Source organism: Cupressus sempervirens, chromosome 1 (assembly GCF_028749045.1).
Source record: "Cupressus sempervirens isolate cs-2001-9-10 chromosome 1, ASM2874904v1, whole genome shotgun sequence".
In the NCBI taxonomy this organism is placed as follows: domain Eukaryota; kingdom Viridiplantae; phylum Streptophyta; class Pinopsida; order Cupressales; family Cupressaceae; genus Cupressus; species Cupressus sempervirens.
The window spans coordinates 663,434,249-663,455,259 of NC_143118.1; the positions used below are offsets into that span (position 1 = coordinate 663,434,249).

General features: G+C 36.9%; 1 protein-coding gene across 1 annotated transcript in view; it reads right to left on the bottom strand.

Annotated features, from left to right (window-relative positions):
* LOC149579634 (uncharacterized) overlaps positions 1–20,119 on the bottom strand; it is a 63,539-nt gene extending 43,420 nt beyond the window's left edge. The window contains exons 1-11 of the mRNA XM_089802355.1: positions 20,063–20,119; positions 19,796–20,011; positions 19,007–19,648; positions 18,201–18,424; positions 17,937–18,017; positions 17,610–17,744; positions 17,243–17,361; positions 14,600–14,902; positions 14,162–14,273; positions 13,815–13,920; positions 13,589–13,699 (exon numbers count right to left, since the gene is read on the bottom strand). Coding sequence (XP_089658481.1) covers positions 13,589–13,699; positions 13,815–13,920; positions 14,162–14,273; positions 14,600–14,902; positions 17,243–17,361; positions 17,610–17,744; positions 17,937–18,017; positions 18,201–18,424; positions 19,007–19,648; positions 19,796–20,011; positions 20,063–20,119 — 2,106 coding nt within the window. The remainder of the gene's footprint in view (positions 1–13,588; positions 13,700–13,814; positions 13,921–14,161; positions 14,274–14,599; positions 14,903–17,242; positions 17,362–17,609; positions 17,745–17,936; positions 18,018–18,200; positions 18,425–19,006; positions 19,649–19,795; positions 20,012–20,062) is intronic.
* Positions 20,120–21,011: the final 892 nt, after the last annotated feature.

The window sequence follows — 21,011 nt, forward strand, 5'->3', positions numbered from 1 at the left end:
CAAGTTGATAAGCTTTCTAATAAATTGGATAAATTGGAAACTTGGCTTGCTCAAGAATTAGAATCCCAATAGTGTTGCTGCTATTGAAGCTCTTAAGAAGCTAGTTAAATATGATGATGATAATAAGTTATAACCTTTATATCTTACATGGTATATCTCACTTTATTAATATTCATGTAAGTCTTTGACGAAATGTGCTCAAGAGTTAGGAAATCCTCCTTCCACAACTGTTGAACCTTCTACTCCAATTTCTACCACTCTTTCTAGCATACCTACATATGCTCCACCTCTTATGACTACTTCTACACAACTTTCTGCTCCTCTAAGTGTTGGTCTTCCTAGCCTTTCACTTCCCGTGGGTATTCCTCCTACTTCTATTCCTTCTTCATTACCTTCATATAATACAGTTCCTTTTACTTATTCAAACCCTTTACCCATTCCTTCTAAATCGTGTTGAGTTAGCAACTCAACCTCTTGAACCTAGAGAGACACCTCTTATTACCTTTAGTCAGTTTGATATGTTTAAGACTCCTAATTGTCCTCTTTACATCACTGCTAGAGTTGCTCATATTCCTTCTCGTTTACCCATTCCTTCTAAATCATTCCTGCTAGAGCAACTCAACCTCTGATTTCTTCTCCTCTTGAACCTAGACAAACACCTCTGATTGTCTTTAGTCAGTTTGATATGTTTAAGGCACCTAATGGTCCTCTTTACATCACTACTAGAGTTTCTCATATTCCTTCTTGTAATACTTTGGTTGATCCTTCCTCTCTTGTGAATGTTATCATCGAAGAACAACTTTTTAACAAAGGGTTGCATAGAGATACTTATGATACAACTCTTGCATGAATTCAAACTTGCAATGGTTTTCTTTATCGTCCTCAAGGTTCTATCACTTTACCTATTACTCTATCAAGGACAATTGTTTTTACTACCTTTATTGTTGTTCCTACTTCTAATCAATTTCAAGTTAAGTTTGGTATCCCATGGCTTTCTTCCATGCAAGTTGTAGCTTCTATTCATAAATGCCTTAATTTTCCTCATGATGGAGACATTATTAATATTCTTTATAAACCATCGTGTCCTAGAGATTGTGTTGAGATTGATTTCTATTGGGCCATCTCGCCTTAAAAAAACCACTACTCATCATGACCATCTCTATAAAAACTATCAAAAACATAAAGTAGCCAAGATCATGGAACTAAATCTTCCTAAGGGTTGTTCACCTGTGCTTGTCTTGCCTACTTCAGAATCAGTTTTACCTTCTACTTCTATTCCTTCGGTTACTATATCTGAACCTGTTGATTTTCCTTCTTCAGAACCTATGGTAGTTAATCCTAATCGTCCTACTATATCTCATAAGACTATTCGTAATCAACATGCCTATCAATGTCGCAAGAACCGTCAAGCTAAAGCTCATTCTCTTGCTTCTTAGCCTACATCTCAACCTTTACCTTCCTTTGATCAAACCATGCATGAGTCGAAGCTAAACAAGGTAACACTATGCATATGGATAAACATGATGATTTTGCTTATATTTTAGATTCTATTAATCTAGTTATGGAAGATACTTTAGATGATGAACATGTTAGTAGTGATGAAGAACTAATAGATATGGATAATGATTTGCATAACATGCTTTCTATACAGCTTACAATCACTTCTAGTAATGAGCATAGTGACTTCCAAAGTCCTTGCTTAGAACTTGTTGTGATCCCTACTATAATGGATGTCATTCCTCTCCTGAGTCGCCATCCTTCCCCTAAATTTTAGACCGAGATAGCGTGGGCACATGGAATGCTTGAGGTGGACTTCATTTATCTTGGTAGTCTTTGTGTTCTTGTGTTTTCTCCCATGTGTTTTTGCTATATGTTTTTGCTTTGACTACTTTAGACGATCCCTGTTGCTTCGTTGAGCTCAAGAGGATAAAGTAATCACCCTATCGTCTACATTCTTCTATTTGTATCTCTTTCTTCTATATGTTGTTATATGTTAAGTCATACTTGTCCTATTGTTCGTACTAGTGAACTTGTATAGTATTCTTGGTTGCTTATAATATGGTAGTACCGATTCTTTTTGGTCTCCGTGTTATTTAGTACCGATTCTTTTTGGTCTTCGTGTTATTGGCCCAAAAAGACTCTTCTTCATAACTCTATGTGTCTTTTCCTCCATTGTGTCATAGTTCTACCTCCTTTGGATAATGATGATATTTTCATACTTGATATAATATTACATGTTATCATATGATCTTTCTTACTAACCCCAAAGTTAGTAGATCCCTTCATGCTCTCTTTTTAATTATGCGCTTGTTTCCCTCGATATGTTTCTGTTCTTGGGGGCATATAGTGGAAATGTTATTCAGTGGATGCATGTACGCTTCCGTTGAAGTCACCACTCTCATTAAGGTGTTTGCAATCACTTTAATGAGGGGGCATACACTTTGCTCATCCTTGACCATGGAATAAAATATAGATTTTGTGTATAGCTTACAGTACTTCAGCCTTTAGTGCTTGGTATGCTTTCGAAGGTATACCCAAACTTATGCATTGTTATTTCATGTTTACCCCTCTCTCTCTTTCCTTCTAGTTTCTAGGAACTTGGTCTCTTTTTGGAGCTCTCTCTAAACCATTTGATTCATCTTCGATGGGTTGACTAGCATGCCACACACATTGGTAGACTATTCAATGTCATCCCCTTTTTGCGGTGACCTTTCCCCCTTTTTCTTCTTCTTGTGTGGTTCACAATAAGGCACACAAACCTTATTGGGCAAGTAACTACACCCCCTTCATAGTGCTTATCTCTCTTCATATGATTATGTATGTGAAAAAAACTCAAGTCTCTTGGGGGCTTGATGATTTCTTTTCCTCCTAAATCATGATAAGGTTTTCTCTTTTTCTCTTGATCTACTTTACCGTATGTTTGAGGAAACTCATACTCCCACTAAAGTGGGGACTAAATGCACAGCCTTAAAATGGACGCACTTGCCTTTTCAAGACATTTTAGCTCCCTCTTCATAATACCCTCTTCAAACCATGGATGTGCCCATGCTCGATCCCTTTTTCTCCTCTTTCTTCCTCTTTCAACCCTGTTTCTCCTACTATTTGCCTAAGCTTCCTGTCGCTCCCGTGACCTGACCTCTAAGACAAGGTCCTCCCAAGTCGACCTAGACTAGAAAGGTCGACCTAGTTCTCGACAGTTTCAAGGCTCGAGGCCCGAAAGGCCTTGGGGGTTTAATTAGTTTTATTTCGCTCTCCCATCAGCCTGTATTGTTTTCCCACCCAAAAACTCATATATAAGAAGACTTGGAGGCTTCAATTTCATATATCATATCTCATTTATCCAAGCTCTAACTCTCAAGTCAAGATTTCTACCTTTTGCATTCACGGAGTTCAATTATTGAAGATTTTCAAGCAATCAAGCAAGAAGATTTCTATCTAACATTGAAGGATCCTTTGTGAGCATTTCCTCTTCAAGATCAAGCTTATTGTTGACCATCAAAGGAGGAGATCTACATTGAAGCATTCATAGTTCAAGATCTACAATACATTTACATACAAAATCCTTATTGACAAGGGTTTCAAGCAAGGTGAATCCTAACATTTATCTTGTCATTCAGTCATTTACATTTACATTTCTGAATTACGGTTAATTCCTTAACCTAGGGCTTGACCAAGGCAAGCCCTCATCAAACCCCTATTAAGCTAATATCTTTAATATCTTTATTAAAATATTATCTCCTTAGTTAAATACTTTTTATAATGGTCAACTACTTGTCTGTAGTCCATCTTTCAGTCTAGATAGGAATGTTTCCTATCCTGTCTCTTTTGTCTTCAGTCCAGATAGGAATGTTTCCTATCCTGTCTTCAGTTTTGTTTCTTTTAGAAACAAAGTCCTTGTAATTTTTTATAAGAAACACATTTGTTCATCTGTTAATCAATCAATCATCCGGAAATCCATTAATCTGCCAATTCTTGAATCTTGTAACATGGTATCAAAGACAATACTCCAAAAATAATTTGAAAAATCTATATTTTCTTTCGAAATTATTTGCTCAAATTTTTCAAATTTATTTTTGAGCTTTTCTCTATAACCCATCTAGGGTTTCCGTTTTTGTGAGAAATTCATCGCTAATCACACTACAAATCATTTTTCTCTATAACCGTTCTAGGGTTTTCCAATGAGAATGTCTACACTACAAATTGCAACTTCTAAATTCGCATCAGTTATTACTCGTATTTTCTGTTGGTATGGGGGCTCGGTTTAAGCTACACATTGCGAGTCTTTGGTGATCACGGCTCCTCTATTCATAACCAAACATCAACAAAAATGGCAAGTTTGTTTTAGTTACGTTTTTTGGTGAACCGAGCGCCATTTTTTGCAGACATTTTTCTCCAAATGCGCGCCTATTACACCAATCTTTGCTATCAGTTCTGCCCTCTTTAGCAACGTCCGTCCATGTACATCCATTCCTGAAGAAAGCCCAATATTTATTAACCAGAAAACGGCTTTTTTCCCTACAACTTTGACCTCCATGGCCGCCAACTGGATTTTCTACTCGTAACCCTAATTTTTGGGGTTGGAAAAATTTTTTGGTTGCAAATTCTTGGTGGGTTTTTGTGAGCTCAACTGGGTTGTCGTCCATTTTTCTGGGTGCCTCATTTTTCGTGCCTTGATTTTTAAGCCAACAGATCAAGAAACTGACAACAGATTCCTTCTAGGTTTTTCAAGCTCTCTTCTTGGTCACTCTCTGATTCTTCTGGGTCTTCTGGAATTTGCCTTGAAATCCATGCCTGTTGAATTTCAGTCTTGAAGTTTGTACCTGAATTCTTCGAAATGGCATCTTTGACTAATCTGATGTTGGAGGGCAGTCTATGATTCAATGGCCGCAATTATAACCACTGGAAGCAGCACATGTTAACCATCTTCGAATATCGTCATTTGGATGAGCTTGTTCTAGGCAGAAAGACTCGTTCGACCTCCGACCAAGCCAACAGCACAAGTTGTCGAGCTTCCTGATCAAGGCGAAGCTGCATTTTTCGCCTTTTGAATCTGTTTCTATTTTTCTATGTTTGTTGATTTTCTCCTTAAAAACCATTTCATGTTGTCTATATACTACGCAAGGTTGCGTGAGATTCTAGGTTTTACCGTTTTTTCCACAAAAATGGAGTTTTGTAATTGCAATTTGTTTTTAGTCATAGCTCTTTTCTGGCAAAGCTTCTTGGTTTCAACATTCTGTAGATCTAGGGAGGGTCTCAGTTATCTCAGAATGTTCTGACAAATGTACGTTGACATTAAGGGAGGGTATTAAGATAATATCTATAATATCTTTATTAAGATATTATCTCCTTAGTTAAATACTTTCTATAATGGTCAACTACTTGTTTGTAGTCTGTCTTTTAGTCTAGATAGGAATGTTTCCTATCCTGTCTCTTTTTTCTTCAGTCCAGATAGGAATGTTTCCTATCCTATCTTCAATTTTGTTTCTAATTTTGTCTTCAGTCTACGTTGTTTCTTTTAGAAACAATGTCCTTATAATTCTTTATAAAGAACACATTTGTTCCTTTGTTAATCAATCAATCATCTAGAAATCCGTTAATCTGCCAATTCTTGAATCTTGTAACAACCCCAACCACAAAACCCTTCTTTTTTGTGTTTATTTGCAGGATACCAGTTGGAGCTTAAAGATCTGAGACTTACTTCTTGGGAGCTTTTTGGAGAAGTCAGTTGCAAGTTGTTGGACAACGTCATCCTAGTTGTAGGGCACCCCTCCAAGTCGACCTAGACCTCCTTCAATGTCCTTTTTTGTGGAGATTTTGGGTTTTGTTCCTTTCGTCATTTTATTTTGATATCCGCAAACTGAGATCCGCAGACGAATATTCAAAAACAATTCAGATCTATGAGTTTTGGAGCTAAAATACTTCCTCTATGCATTTCAAGATGAGCCCTTTATATTTTATTTCTTTTCATATTTTTACCCTAGATCTATATCTTAATTGGGCTAATTGTATACACATAACATCTAAATTTACTTTATTTAAGCATTTAATTCTATTTTAAACATTATATCAAGGGCCAAAGATTACATTTACTTGTATTGCATTCCTCTTTATAATTTGAATTTAGTATTGGCACCCTTCTTTTGGGTTCTAGCTTATCTATTGGATCATAAGTGGAATCATATTGGGAAATACCCCTCTTTCCCTTTCATACATATTTGAATGGCTTAGTGGCCAAGAAAAGCTTTGATCTATAGTCCTATTAAAGTGTCTCCCTTTCCCCCTAAACAGTAATATCCACCAATATGGCTTATCCATGGATATCACCTCATGTGATGTTCAACATTATGGCCATTCATAGATATCATTTCACAATATGTCAACCATCATCGAGATCATCACCTCACAACGATGGTAAGATGCACAGATGTCCATCATTGTGAGATAGTCACCTTCCAATGATATTCACCATGGCTCATCCAAAGGGTGAACACACAAGTCTAAGAAAGTCACCACAAAATCTCTCACATGGTGTTGTCATTGCGTCACATACATGACATCCACCATGAACTATATTAAAAGGTGGTAATAAATGTTATGGAAAATTGATGTTAGAGACTGTAGTTGTATTAAAAAGAGAAGATGAAAAACTCCTTATACAGATTTACAAAGACAATGTTTCTAAAAGAAACTATCGTGAACTAAAGACGAATATAGAAACTACTTAATAAACTGAAGACTAACTAAGATGACCATTAAAGAAACATTACAATACTCTAATATATTGCGATAATAGATAAGCTTCCATTATTAGTTAATGGTTATCTATTTAGAATCTATTGTAAATATCAGTACTTTTCTAGTATTAGTTAGTATGTAGTTATTTGTTAGCTTTCTTTACCTTTCTTTTAGCTAGAATAGAATGTTTCAATTCTTTACTATCATTCCCTAAGTTAACATCATTCAATTCTTTTGTATATATTGACCTCTCAGTCTCTATTAATAACAAGCGAGTATTTTACCAATTACTTCATGGTATGGTATCAAAGCCACTTCTTTTATTTTTTTCTCAAATCATGAGTTATTTTTTGAAATTATCATACCCTCTTTTCAAAATTATTTTTTTGAAATATTTGCTTCAAACTAGGGTTTGTCCAAGAATATTGACCATCAATATTCACATTTTTTTCTAGTCGTTTTTGGAAAAACATGAGTGTTTTATGGTCATTTTCATCCACTTTTTCTATACATCTAGGGCTAGGAGTGACACCAAGGGTTTCTTAAAACCCTTACTAACATATTCACACTTGAAAACTGTGTTTTTTACTGCAGATTCACCATTGATTTCAAGTTTTTTTCAGCCTAGGATGTTTCTGTTCAAAACCATAATTTTAGGGCTCGAAATTTTTTTCTGATCACAAATTCTTGGTGGGATTTTTGAGAGCTCAACTAGCTTATCAAATTTTTCTAAGTGCCTCGATTTTTTAGCCAACAAATCCAAAAATCGACAGCATATTCTTTCTGGGCTTTTTGAGCTCTTCTCTGGTTATCTCTTCAATTTTTTGGGGTCTTCCATTTTTTTGCCTCGAAGTACATGCTTTCACATTTTTCCACATTTTTTCATTGAAAAATGTGCTATAGCATCTTTGATTAATATTTTTCTCGAGAGCAATTCAAAATGCAATGGTCCAAATTATGGCACTTGGAAGTAGCGGATAATAGCAATTGTTGAATATTGAAATACTAATCAAATTGTTTTGGGTGTTAAAAAGGGTCTGACTACCCATGGTATTGATTAGGATACATGGGATCTGAACAATCGAGAGGTGTTGATGCTTCTCAAATCATCTGTAGCTGATGATCAGCTCTCACAAATTTCATCCAGCAAGATAGTTGCCGAGATATCGACACATCTCAAGAATCTTCATGAGACTTAAGAAAAAAAGAGCTTTCTTTTCGAAGAGCACTTTATTTTCTATTATCATGGATGAGCGAACATTGCTCCAAGCTCACCTGAATAGGATTCAGGAAATTAGTGATCAAGTGCTCGCCATTGGTTGTAAAATGGCGGAAGAGGACATTGTGGTCATCGCTCTTAGGAATTTACCCAAGTGATCAAAAATTCATTGATCTCTACACACTCCTACTTTAGCAAGATCGCTAGAAACAACAGTTTGGTAGCAGTTCTAGCTCCACCTCCACAAAGCAAGCCTTTGTTGCTGAATCCTTTCAAAAGGATAAAAGAAAGTCCCAACAGAAGTCCTCTGCTCTAGCTTCAGAAAGCTCCCCCTTTAGCTTTAAGCGGTGGAAACAACAGTTCGGTAGCAATTCCAACTCCACCTCCATAGTTCAAGCCTTTGCTGCTAAATATTTTTAGAAGGATAAAGGCAAGTCTTAGCAGAAGTTCTCTTCTCTCACTTCAGAAGGTCCCAAAAGAACATTCAATGCAACTATTACCACAAGTTTGGTCACATGAAGGTTGAATGTCGGAAATGCTTAGTTGTCCAATCTAAGCAATCAAGTTCAAAGCCCAAAGCGAAAAACGTAGAGCACACTAAGAAGACAGAGTCTTTCTTTTACGCCTTCATGGCTAAAAGACCCTCAGATCATGTAAAGTCGTCTGCCTAGTATATTGATTTAGGTGCCTCTCGTCATTTCACCTACCACAAAGATTGGTTCACTAACTACTAGCCTTATTTAGATTCTAATATTTTTGGTGGCAGAGAAGAGTACACCGCTGTTGGCAAAGACAACATTTAGATTCAGTCTACTGGGAGGAATCTCATTTTCCTTGATGTGTATTACGTTCTAGGGATGGAACTTAATCTACTCTTAGTCATTCAATCGCTACGACATTCTCCACAGTTGGATGTCACCTTCAATTCACTTCAGTGTACCACCATTGATAAGGCAACTCAATCTATGTTGCACTGGGTCTTGAGGATCATGGCTTTTTCTGACTTAATGATTCTGGTGATTCTCAAGACTTAGCTATGGTTGCTCAGCAATCTTCTATTAGCACACATTTGGCAGTAGTGGTATGGGCACTTCAATTGCATTATCTCTCTCAACTTGCTCGGGAAGAGCTTGTCCTTGGTTTGCCAGAGATTCACACTCAACAGCTTGGAGTTTATGATGCATGCCAAGTTGGGAAGCAACGTCGCACACCTTTCACCAATGGTGATTCATGGTGTGCCACTCCTATTCTTGGGTCCAGGTATTTTTTGTTGTTTGTTGATGATTTTAGTAGAAAAATGTGGTTATATTTTCTTAAAAAGATATCAGATGCATTTATTGTATTTTAGAAGTTTAAACTTTTAGTTGAAAATGAGTCTAGAAAATCTATTATTACACTTAGGTCAGGCAATGAGGAGGAATTTTGTTCTAATGAATTCTCTAGCTTCTTGGATACCCAAGGCATCAAATGTCAATTAACTACACCTCACACACCACAACAGAACAGTATAATTGGACGTCAGAATAGAACAATCACCAAGATGGCTCGATCCATGCTTGAACACAAACATATTCCAAAGAAGTTCTTGGCAGAAGCAGTTAACACTGTAGTTTATCTTTTGAACCGATCACCCACAATGGCAGTCAAAGGTAAGACTCCAGAAGAGGCCTGGTCAAGTCACGAGCCCAGAATCAGTCACTTGAAGGTTTTTGGCTCTATTTCTTTTGTTTGGATCTCTAATGCATCATGCAATAAGTTGGATGCCAAGAGTCAAAAACCCATGCTTGTTGGATACAGTAGTTTTCACAAAGCCTGCCACTTGATTGACACTGAAACATCTTGTCTCCTATACAGTTTTGTTGTAGTCTTTGATGAGCACTGAGGACCATCCATGCATGTTTCTCATGTTCCTAATCCAATAGACCAGCCTATGAAGGCTCATGATGGGAGGGCTCCAAGAGCTCCTACGGCTGTAATGATCCCTGTACTCCTACAAGATCGCCTAGATTTTTAGATGCTTCACTTAAGTTTGATCCAAATTCTTCAGATGAGGAACCTGATCGTAGAGCATCTCCTGATATTAATGTCGATCATTCTCCTCCCTGGCCTAAGTGGTGAGCTAAGACACTTGTTGATCTTCGTGATGATGAGCTCGTTAATGGGAGAACTACCCAAAGAAAGAGCAAACCTACAGAGTTTGTTAACTTTTCTCTCATGGCCCAACATTCACAGTGTGTTTGAATATCAAACATATTCCACGACTAAAGGAATTCCAGAGTGGGAATAGGCCATGACATCTGAACGCTAGAGCTTGCTAAAGAATAACACCTGGGTCCTTTTCTGACCTTCCACCAAGGAAGAAACCCACTGCAATTGGGTTTACAAAATTTAATGGTACTTTGGATAAGTACAAAGCTCGTTTAGTTGCTAAGGGCTTTTCTCAACGTCAGGGTATCGATTATGAGGAGACTTTTGCCCCTACTGCAAAGATGAGCACAATTAGATTAGTCCTAGCCATGGTTGCTGAAGAATAACACCTGGGTCCTTCCTGATCTTCCACCAAGGAAGAAACCCATTGCAAATGGGTTTAAAAAATCAAAATACAAAAATTGATGGTACTTTGAATAAGTATAAAGCTCATTTAGTTGCTAAGGGCTTTTCTCAGTGTCAAGATATCAATTATGAGGAGACCTCTGCCCCTACTGCAAGATGAGCACAATTAGATTAGTCCTAGCCATGGTAGCGCACAGTTTGGTTGGAAGGTCCATCAAATGGACGTCAAGAGTTCTTTCCTGAATGGTGATCTTCACGAAGAGATCTTCCTGACACAGCCTCTTGGTTTCAAGGTTATTGGTAAAGACCATCAAACTCTTAGATTGGTGAAGGCACTCTATAGCTTGAAGCAAGCCCCTCAGGTGTGGTACATGAAATTTATAAGTACCTCAGTGATCAAGGCTTCTATAGAAGTTCTTCAGACTCAAATTTGTACATCAAGGCTACTGATAGTGACATCATCCTTCTCGTAATTTATGTGGATGATTTCATCATCACCGGCAGTTCAGCATCTTTGATTCAAGGAATGAAACAAAATTTATGCCAGTCTTTTGATATGACTGACTTTGGGCTCATGCATTATTGCCTAAGCGTTGAGGTTTGGCAATAGTCCAAGGCTTTGTTAGACAAATTTTGTATGTAGGATTGCAAACATGCATCTACACCCATGGAGAAAGGTCTCAAGTTATCCCCCAAGTCTGATTCTCCTCTCGTTGATGATACTACATATAGGTAGCTAGTAAGCTGCCTCATCCACCTCTCTGCTACTAGGCCTGATATCAACCTAGCAGTCAGCTACATCTCATGCTTTATGACAGCTCCCAAGGCTGATCATTAGATGGCGGCAAAGCATGTGCTTCGTTATGTGAAGGGCACTACAAATTTTGGACTTCTTTACTCTTGAAGTTCTAATCCTAGACTTAGTGGGTTCACAGATTCAAATTGGGTGGGCTCTCTTGACGATAAAAAGTCAACTTTTGGATGTGTTCAGTTTGGGATTTGGTGTCGTCACATGGACCAGTAAGAAGCAACAAGCAATGACAATCAAGGCAGGTTGTGAAATTGTTTGACTTCGTCGAATGCTTGGGGATATGCAAATGTCACCAATAAGACCGACCACTTTGTTGATAACGAAGGCGTTACCAAATTAACATGGAATCTAGTCTTTCATGAACGAACCAAGTATGTGGATGTTCATTGTCACTACATACAATAGTTGGTTGAAGAGAAGACAGTAAACTTGCAGTATGTTCCTACAACGAATTAGACTACAGACATTCTCACGAAGCCCTCTTGGTCCTATTAAGTTTGTCAAATTCATGGTGTTGTGGATAGATTAAGTTGATTAACCATTAAGGGAGGGTATTACGATAATAGATAAGCTTCTATAATTAGTTAAGGGTACCCTCCTTGGATCTACAAAATATCAATGACCAAGAGTAGTCAAAATTCATCCCAAAAAGAACAGAGAAGGGTGCCCCATTCTTCGGAATGCTTAGCAAAAAGAGACGAGCCTCTCACTAACTCTGTTACTGAGATGAAAACCTTCCACTAGTCCTTCTAGAATTAGCAAAATATCTGACCAAAAATCATTACAAAATCATCCAACCTAATATTTGATAACAAAGTTGCTCTTCCCTAGAGACATAGACAAACACTGAGAACAACTAGCATGATTTTGAGGAAATATCGATGAGCCCAGCAAACTTTGCAGATTTTTTAAGTGAAAAATTGATCGAAACTAGAGAGCAGAATCTCAGACAGATCATAGAACGCAAAGCTTCATTTTTTAGGATAAACAATAAAGCCCAACATATAATTTTTGAGGAAAAAATTATAAACCGACTACATAAATTTTGAGAAAAAAATTACAAAACGACTACATAATTTTTGAGAAAAAAATTACAAACCCACAAAAGAACCCTATGCAAATTTGCAAATTACAGAATCATAATTTTTTTGAGAGAAAAAATTATGCAAACTCATCAGATAATTTAAGGGAAAAAATTATGAAAACCCATCAGAGAAACATTCATGCTGCAAAACACGATACTTTGCGTAGTAAAACAGCACATGCAAGAATACACAACTCACTTGCAAATACATACATGCAACCTTTGAAAATCAAAGGCCAACAAATTATGAAAACCCATCAGAGAAACATTCATGCGATGAAACACGAGATTTTTCATGGTAAAACAGCACATGCACAACTCACATGCAAACACATGAAACCTTTGAAAATCAAAGACCTTCAAAAATCAAAGGCTTTTGCCCAAACCAAGAAGCAATAATCAAAATCCTCGACCGAGCTTGCAATTTTTCAGCAAAAATCTTTGAAGACAACCCACAAAATTTCATAAATACCTCTAACAATTTTTGGTTCAAAAAATTGAACAAATTTCTAGAAAAAAATTCCAAATCAAAAGAGGCTCAAATGTTTATTGAAAAGTTCACCAAATTTTATAAAACCCCACTGACCCACTCTGATACCATGTTATGTTAAATTGATGTTGTACTTGTATTAAACAAAGGAGATGAAAACTTCTTATATAGATTTACAAAGATGTCTCTAAAAGAAACAATTGTGAACTAAAGACAAAAATAAAAACTACTGATAAACTAGTTTCCAATAAATTTCCAATTACCAAATACCATACCCCATTGCTGTTATATAGATGAACTTGAATAATAAGCCAACAAAAGGAATTATCTTTCACCAATTCTCCATCTCCTAAGCCTCCAATGTAATCCTCTAGATATTTTAGATTGACAAGATTGATGTTTGTTATTTTTGAAGAATAAACTTAATGTTTTATCTTTCCGTTTTGCTTGTTGAAATAATCATCATAACTCCAGATATATAAGAAGATTACTAAAGATTAGGCATTTTTCTTTAAAAATAAACAAATTTGCTGATCTTATATTAACACATAAATGCAAACTTCTCATGAAGAAAAGAATAATCTAACAAACCATTGAGCTTGATTGATATGATCCCTCCATAATGTTTGGTTTTAATTTTCCTACAACAGATGCATAAGTGATCAAACAATGCAGTTGCTAGAATTTGTTGTGTACCTTTGTTGACCTCATTTCACCAGAGGTACTTATATTAGCTATGGAGAGTTGCACCTTCCCAACACATTCATGTTTTTCATTGTATAAAGGCCACCAACGAATTTTATCATTCTGCAAGAAAGACAAAACTTCTCTTTTAAAAACATATGAATGGATAAAAAGGTTTGGATTCCAAAAGATTTCAGTAAATGTAATGCTAAAGATTAACATGAAAGAGAAGGCATACTGGATCATCAGTTATAGAAGTAATCTTTATCCAACTTCGACCATAAGCATTCCCCTTGCAATTTTGAACCTCCACCATAAGAACATCTCCTTGGCTCTCAGGAAAACTGATTCCAGAAAAACAAACCATAAAATAAAGCAAAGATCTTGGAACAATTGAAGATGATGCAAGTTGTGAAGGCGGATACTCCTTTTGAATCTTTGGAAACTTACTTGAATTAATACATGTTTTCAAATTAATATGAAAGAATATGCGACATGTGATTTAGAAAAGTTTAATAAATAAAAAGGCTGACGAAGGAATGAATGCTTGTAAGAAAAAATTAGAGAGAAAGCGAGTCCTCTTACAATGTATGATTATCACCAGATCCTGGTTGCATCCACACAGCTGACCCAGGCTGCATCAATGAAGTTTCTTCTTCAATTAGGCTCTTCAGCTGAAGCAAGCATGAAAAGGTTTCTGTATAAAAACCATTACAAACAACACCAACCGAATATCATGGATAAGTCTAATTGATCATTTCAGAAGTAAATGAATTGAAGTGCAGTTTATGCTCCAAAATATATTATCATGTTTCAGAAACAATAAGAAAGAAAGCATTTTAAATTTCATTAAACTGTGTGATTAAATATTTGTACATACCTTGGAAGATCTGTGCAGAAAAATGTATTGCACAAGTGCAAAAACAAAATGGAAAGAAACCATGCAAAGCAGGACTTTGAACAATGCATTCCATGAAGGCTGAAATTTATTTCATGCTACAGAGTAATATGAGAAAATGGTACCTTGTGTTGTTTCCGAAGGTGTGGTATTGCAAAGTGTATTCACACCCGCTTCTATCATTCCAGATAATTGTCGTACATACTGTGTTCCAGCTTGCATATATGCAGCACCACGTTGTGAGTAGGTCGAATGGAGAGGTTCATTTGGTACAACATGAACTGATTTCATTGCTGCCCATCCAGCCGAAAGAGATGATCGCATGTTAGAAAAATGTTTACACAGCGATTTAAAACATTCAAGGATTGGTCCGGCACATGGAAAATTGCATTTGGAAGGCACCCCGAACTTAATCTTCACTTTATGCACTGCTTTCAGACCAGCATACAGTTGGATTAGATTTCACCCTCTAAATGATACATATCTTAAAAGCATTAAAAATCTCTCGATCGTAAAATCCTTTTCCTGACCCAAGTTACAGGCAAATCTTGGATGTTATCATACAAAAAACACTAAAATCTGAAAAGAAAGAAAATGATCCGAACTGATTAGGAATAGGACTTTAAGAGGATAAATAGTGTTGATTATTCTTAGATCCAATGTCCTTGTGGATTTAATATTTCTGATGCTATCATACTGTAATGCTTAGCAAGTCAGAGAAAGGAAATCCCTAGCAATAACTCATGCAAACCAGCAAATCTTTAAATGAGGGTTGAACAGCTCACATCTCTTTGATAGCCCAAGCCTGGGAACAGCCAAATATTGAACGCACTCATAAGGAAAACACATAATTTTTCATAAAGCTGCTCCACAACTTATCATGTATAAAAAAAGAATCAAATTTTTTTAAGAATAGGATTTTGGAGAATGAATATTGTTGAACTTAATAAATATCAATGTTCTTAGGTTCCAATAACATTCATGTAAATAGTAAATTGGATGCTACAATAGTGATTAACAATGCCTTTTCTGTGTTTTCCAATGTGGATGATTCATGGAGGTAGCCTCCTTTTCTGTCTTGCTCTGGCTGCTATGAGAGAAGGGGAGATATGTGGGTTCCTCTGCCGCTGTAGCAATTTTTAATCCTCTGATGTTTAGCGAGATGGTTGCTAGGGGGCAGCCAGAAAATGCATGGGTCTCTAGTGTTCCTGTTGAAGTGATTGTAGAGCTGGCTGTCAGGTTATATATGGTTAGATCTGCAAAAAGTTAGTGAATGGCTGCAGGAGGACTGATTCTGGAGGTACTCTTCAATGTAGTGTTGAAGATGGAGCTAGTGACTTTGCCTCAAGTTCCTATCCTTATCTGGGGTTAATGATGCATTTGGATGTAAATACTGGGTCTGAAATTTCTGAGAATGAAGGGAGTTTGTATCAAAATTCTAGGAGTTGTCCCCCTATTTGATTCCAGACAGATTTGGTCTCTGTTTGGGCTTGCAGAGGCAGCTTTATAAATTGTTCTTCCCTCTTTATTCTTCAAGGCTTTGTGGGAAGTTTTATTGAAGATGGCTCCCCTCTTCAGAGCCTTTAAGAAATAGTTATTTCTAGTGAACTCCACGGACGCTGAGGTTTGAACTTTTCCTTCCCCCTTTGGACTTGGAAGCTTTGAATGCTGCTAATGGTGAGCAAGCTCGGGATACCTCTCTTATTATACTATGGGGAAAGCAGTGCAGGTGCTTGTTCTATCTTTTTGAGCTCTTATGGCTGTTTCAGATATTTATCTTAAAGAGCTTTTTTCTCTAGGTATCCCTCATGATCATTTTACTTTCCTATTAGATATTATGATTTGCTTGTGTTATGTTGGTGTTGTTGCTGGTTCTGTTCTTCTTGGCGGCCAGATTGAGGCTATAAGTTTTCAACTAACGTGTTTTTGGTTAGGGTATGGCTTCATTAGGAATTTTGTTGTTCCTTTTTTCTGTTGGGCTTCTCCGGCACTTGGCTAGGCTTCTTTTGGTCAGGCTCTGGTAAGCCCCTATTGAGGTGGGGTTTCTAATGGCAGCTAAGTTGTGGGAATGGCATATTTTGCCCCTGCTATTCTCTATACTGCTCCTTATTAAGGTAGGGATCCGCTGCTGGAAGGAGGGAAGTGGTTGCTCAATATGGAATTACCTTAATACTGGTTGCCCAAAGACTGGTTTGGAGCCTATTCGGTCTCCCCCTTTTGTTGCCTTCTTCTCTTCAACCCCTACCTTCTATTGAGGTGGAGGAAGGGTTGGTAAGGAGATGGTTCACTGTTTGGATTTTAATGCCAGATGCAGCTAGGTAATGTTTGGTGTCAATTCTATTCACATTTTGAAGGTTTGGAAAACCTTAGAAAAATCCCTCTACTCTTTGTTCTTGGTTATTTGAGAGGTGTTGTTTCTTTAGTTGGTTTTTTAGCCCCTGTTATGACCATTGAAGGTTTAGGTTCCTTCAGAAAACCCTTGAAGGATGAGAGGCCTTTCGATAACCCTTGAAGGTTTTTGGGTTCCTTTCAAAAGCCCTATTAATGCTTTGCTTGGCCAGCTTTGTGTGTTATGATGTGGTCTGTTGTACGCTGTTCTGTTGTTCCGATTGCTTATTTCTCCATGTACAAGGGATCAGGGCCCTTTCAATCCCTACTGAGCTAATAAAAAGCATAATACCCTAACAGGACTCACAAAAAAATGTCTATCAACACCCACTGCAATCCCATGCAAACCAACATAGCTTTGAGTGAGATCAAAGCCATACCTTCCACCTTAATTTTCTCCACAGATTTTTTGAGTCTAGGTGCAGCAGTCTCCTCAGAACTAGAAATAGGTCCATTCATCAATAATTCCTTTTCTGGTTGCAACAAGACTTTTTGCAATCTGCAAGAATGCCAGAAAAATAAATTTGCAAATTAACAAGACTCTTTGCAATCTGCTAGACCCCCATAAATATAAATTAAGAAATTAACAATCATTGCAAGTTTGGGATGATCATTAAACCCACAACGCATGGACAGTTCAAAGAAAACCTTCATTTTATGACTTGTGATATAATGTGATTGTGCTTGTTGGAAACAATTGCAGAAAAAGATTATTCATCATAATTACTCTCCAAGAATGCAACATACCCAAAAGCATTACGCAAAACAGCACACTCATCATTAAGGAACTCTGGAGCCTCCATGCAGCCTGTGGCCCATGCACGCAAACACAGTCGGATACATGCTTCATAAGCAAGGAAAGCCTGCCAAGCACCATGGCCACTGTAATACAAAAACATAATCACCTTCTCAAGCACCACAAATCAAATGATATTATGCAGTGAAGTTAATAACTAGTCCAGTCAAAGACAGTGACGCATGCTATACATGTATATGAATTAAATGTATTTAATTTCTAAGAGTCCATGATGGCTTTAGTAGCAAGGAATGTAATTTGAAAAGAAAGCAACTGACCTGACAAAAAAGGTTTGGGGACTTAAAAAGGAATTAGTCTGTCTGCACGAAGTTCGCACTTCCCCTTCCTCACAAGCAGACCTGAAAATAAACAACTGTCAATTGAGAAGATTATCTTTCTTTGTTACTATGTTGTAACTCTAACCGTTCAACTCAAAGCTCTATGCTTATCATCTCATTTGGAGCATGTCAACACGTCAACCTGGTCATTTAGATTCTATGATTATATGATGAAGAAAAAATGCAGTATTTCTGATTAATTACCCTATACATTTTTCGTTTGGCTCTGGTACACTGCAATGCTTTTTATCTGTATGTACGCCATGAAGTGGGCTTGACCCTCTTGACCTCTGTCTCCAGCTATGAATTGAGTCTATCTTAAGAGCACTTTCTTCAGTTATTTCAGTTTCGGGTGCAAACATTGGTGGTGCACTTGGTGTTCCTGTTTCTGACATGCTCCTGGGTTGGGGTTCAGGAATGTGAAATTCCTACAAAAAAACATAGAAGTAACCTAGCAAATCATAATCAAATGAAAATTAATGGATTAACCATAATTAACAGATAAAATGATAAAAGTGCTTGATCTTCACACCACACTCCAGTTGCCATGGTTTGAACTTTGGTTTCATGATTTCTACTTTGGATCATTTTCTCATGGAAATATTACAGAATATCATTCTTAGTTGAAAAGCTTGACCTCACTGAAATGATCTAGTCATTGGCTCCCTGTCCTTAGAAACATTAAACCAAAGCCAAAGTTTTTGTGTGCAGTTGATACATTGGCAGGGCGTTCAGAATGGTAAAGCATGTTTGTGATTGCAAACAAATGACCACATGATCAAGAACAGATGTTGATCCACCTCAAAACCTATTCTATGTGTGCATTTCAAGTAGCAACTGGAAGTTTGTAATTGTATACAGTGCCAACGTGACCAAGCATTTCATGACATTTAAAACAGCAATCCTTAGTTTCTAATGGAAACAAATGCAATCAGATGTAATCAAACTCACATTTATCTCCAACAGGAATAGGTACAGAAAACAGAAAAGGAAGGATAACCACTGCTAACCTCTTTATCTTCGTGCCTCTTTTCTGCAAACTTCTCTTCCTGATAGAAAGTAGAGTATTCCTCATTCTCCCTGGGCAATTGCTTAGGACTTCCAATATCCTCCGAAGATGCGGCCAAAGATTCTCCATGTTGAATAGGGTCTACATTCAGCTTTGTTCCACCATGACCACTCCTAGATTCCAACACATAGACAGGATCTGGACTCGACTTCTGCAGTCGATCATATCTATACCGGCAGTTATACTCATATGTGGTCTCTTGCGATGATTTTGGATGAACCCCAGTCATATTAACCCCATGCCCAGCACTGCCTCGATAATCGTGATGCAAAAGAGCGTTTTCTTGCAGATCAGAGTCCACGGAATCCCCATCCTCACCAGAGGAAAAATAAAGGCCATGCTCGGGGGCAGAACCGACACTCTCATCATCATCCACGTCCAACACAACGCTGTCCTCCAAATGTGAGGAAAAATGAAGGGGGTCAAGAAGCCCTGAACGGTAATGAATTGGTGGAAATTTTGTGGCAGGAAGTCCCCAGTTCCCGGCCTTACCAATAGATGAAGCATTATAAATCAAGGGATCAGACGAAAGGTTGGGGCTGATATTCTCAGACGAATATAAAGTGGGTTGGACATCCACACCCTGTTGGCCTCGATCAAATGCCTTTAATCAGCATATCAACCAATTGAATGAAAAATAAACTGGGTGTTCCAAATTCCATACCCTGTTTAACGAGAGGTAAAATAAAATTTCAAGAAAGAGGGAATTTGGATAGTTTTGAATACTTACCTCTCGGACCCAATTGAGAGCAGTCTCATCTAGGCCCTCAGTGAACATATTCTTCTTCTTGTCCGCGAAAGCCGATATAATGTGAAGCCCCAGAAACCAAATAACTTGGCTTCGATCCGTGTTATCTGCCACTGCAATTAAAGTTTTTCGTTGAATGCAAGTGTACTCTGCCTTATTCAATTCCTGTAATGAATAAGAGCAGGGCACTACGGATTCCTTTGCAACGGCTCTTTTTGACGATTTTCAAATTAAATAATTTCTTATAACCTCGTTCAGCTGTAGACTATAGTTTCTGGGGTCCAGCTTTCTAATATCAACGGTCATGTTTGTTAAAAGTTGTCGCTCGGTTTTACTCATTTACAATTCCCTATTTTATTTTATCTTCTACCTTTTAGATGTCTGAAAGGTTTAATAGTATAAGCAAAATAGCATCGTTTCATTTTCAATTTATTTATTTTTTTATTTATGGGGGATTGAAATGAAATTGAAGTTTTTAATGATGTTTATAATTATGAGACTAATTTGTACTTCAATAAAGTATAATATAAATCATTGTATTAGCATCTTAAAACATAAGTAGCATAGTAATTTTTCATTTCTGCTTGTATCTTCCAACACATTAAAAACTATTAGATTAAACAAAAGGCTTGCCTAAAATAAAAAAGGGATCAAATTGCTTCCTACTCAACCAGAGGCCCTAATGGTGCCTTAAATACCACCAAGCTCAATCCAATAAATAATTGAAGACCAATAATGTCACAACAAAATTTCAAAACTACAATTTTATCACATTTACAATTCCCTATTTTATCTCCTACTACTTTTTAGATGTCTAAAAAGTTAAATAGTATAAGGAAGATAGCATTGCTTCATTTTTTTATTTTTTGGTGGAATTAAAATCAAATGGAAGTTTTAATGATATTTATAATTACTAGACTAGATAGTTTCTTATTAACTTTTAAACGAAGATTTAATCCTTTTTTCTTATTATTTCCTAATTCTTTGTTGATCTTGCTTCTTTTAAAATGAATTTTGATCACATTGGTTGTCATTTTTGTTATCTTTATCCACTCAAATAAGAGTACTAAAGATCTATTTATTAGAATACATGTGTAGTGTAATTGTATGAGATATCTTGTATGTTTTAAGTTCTATGATGTCATATCATTTTTCATTGATTTCCATAAGTAGAAACAACAAAGATTCATTTTGATTA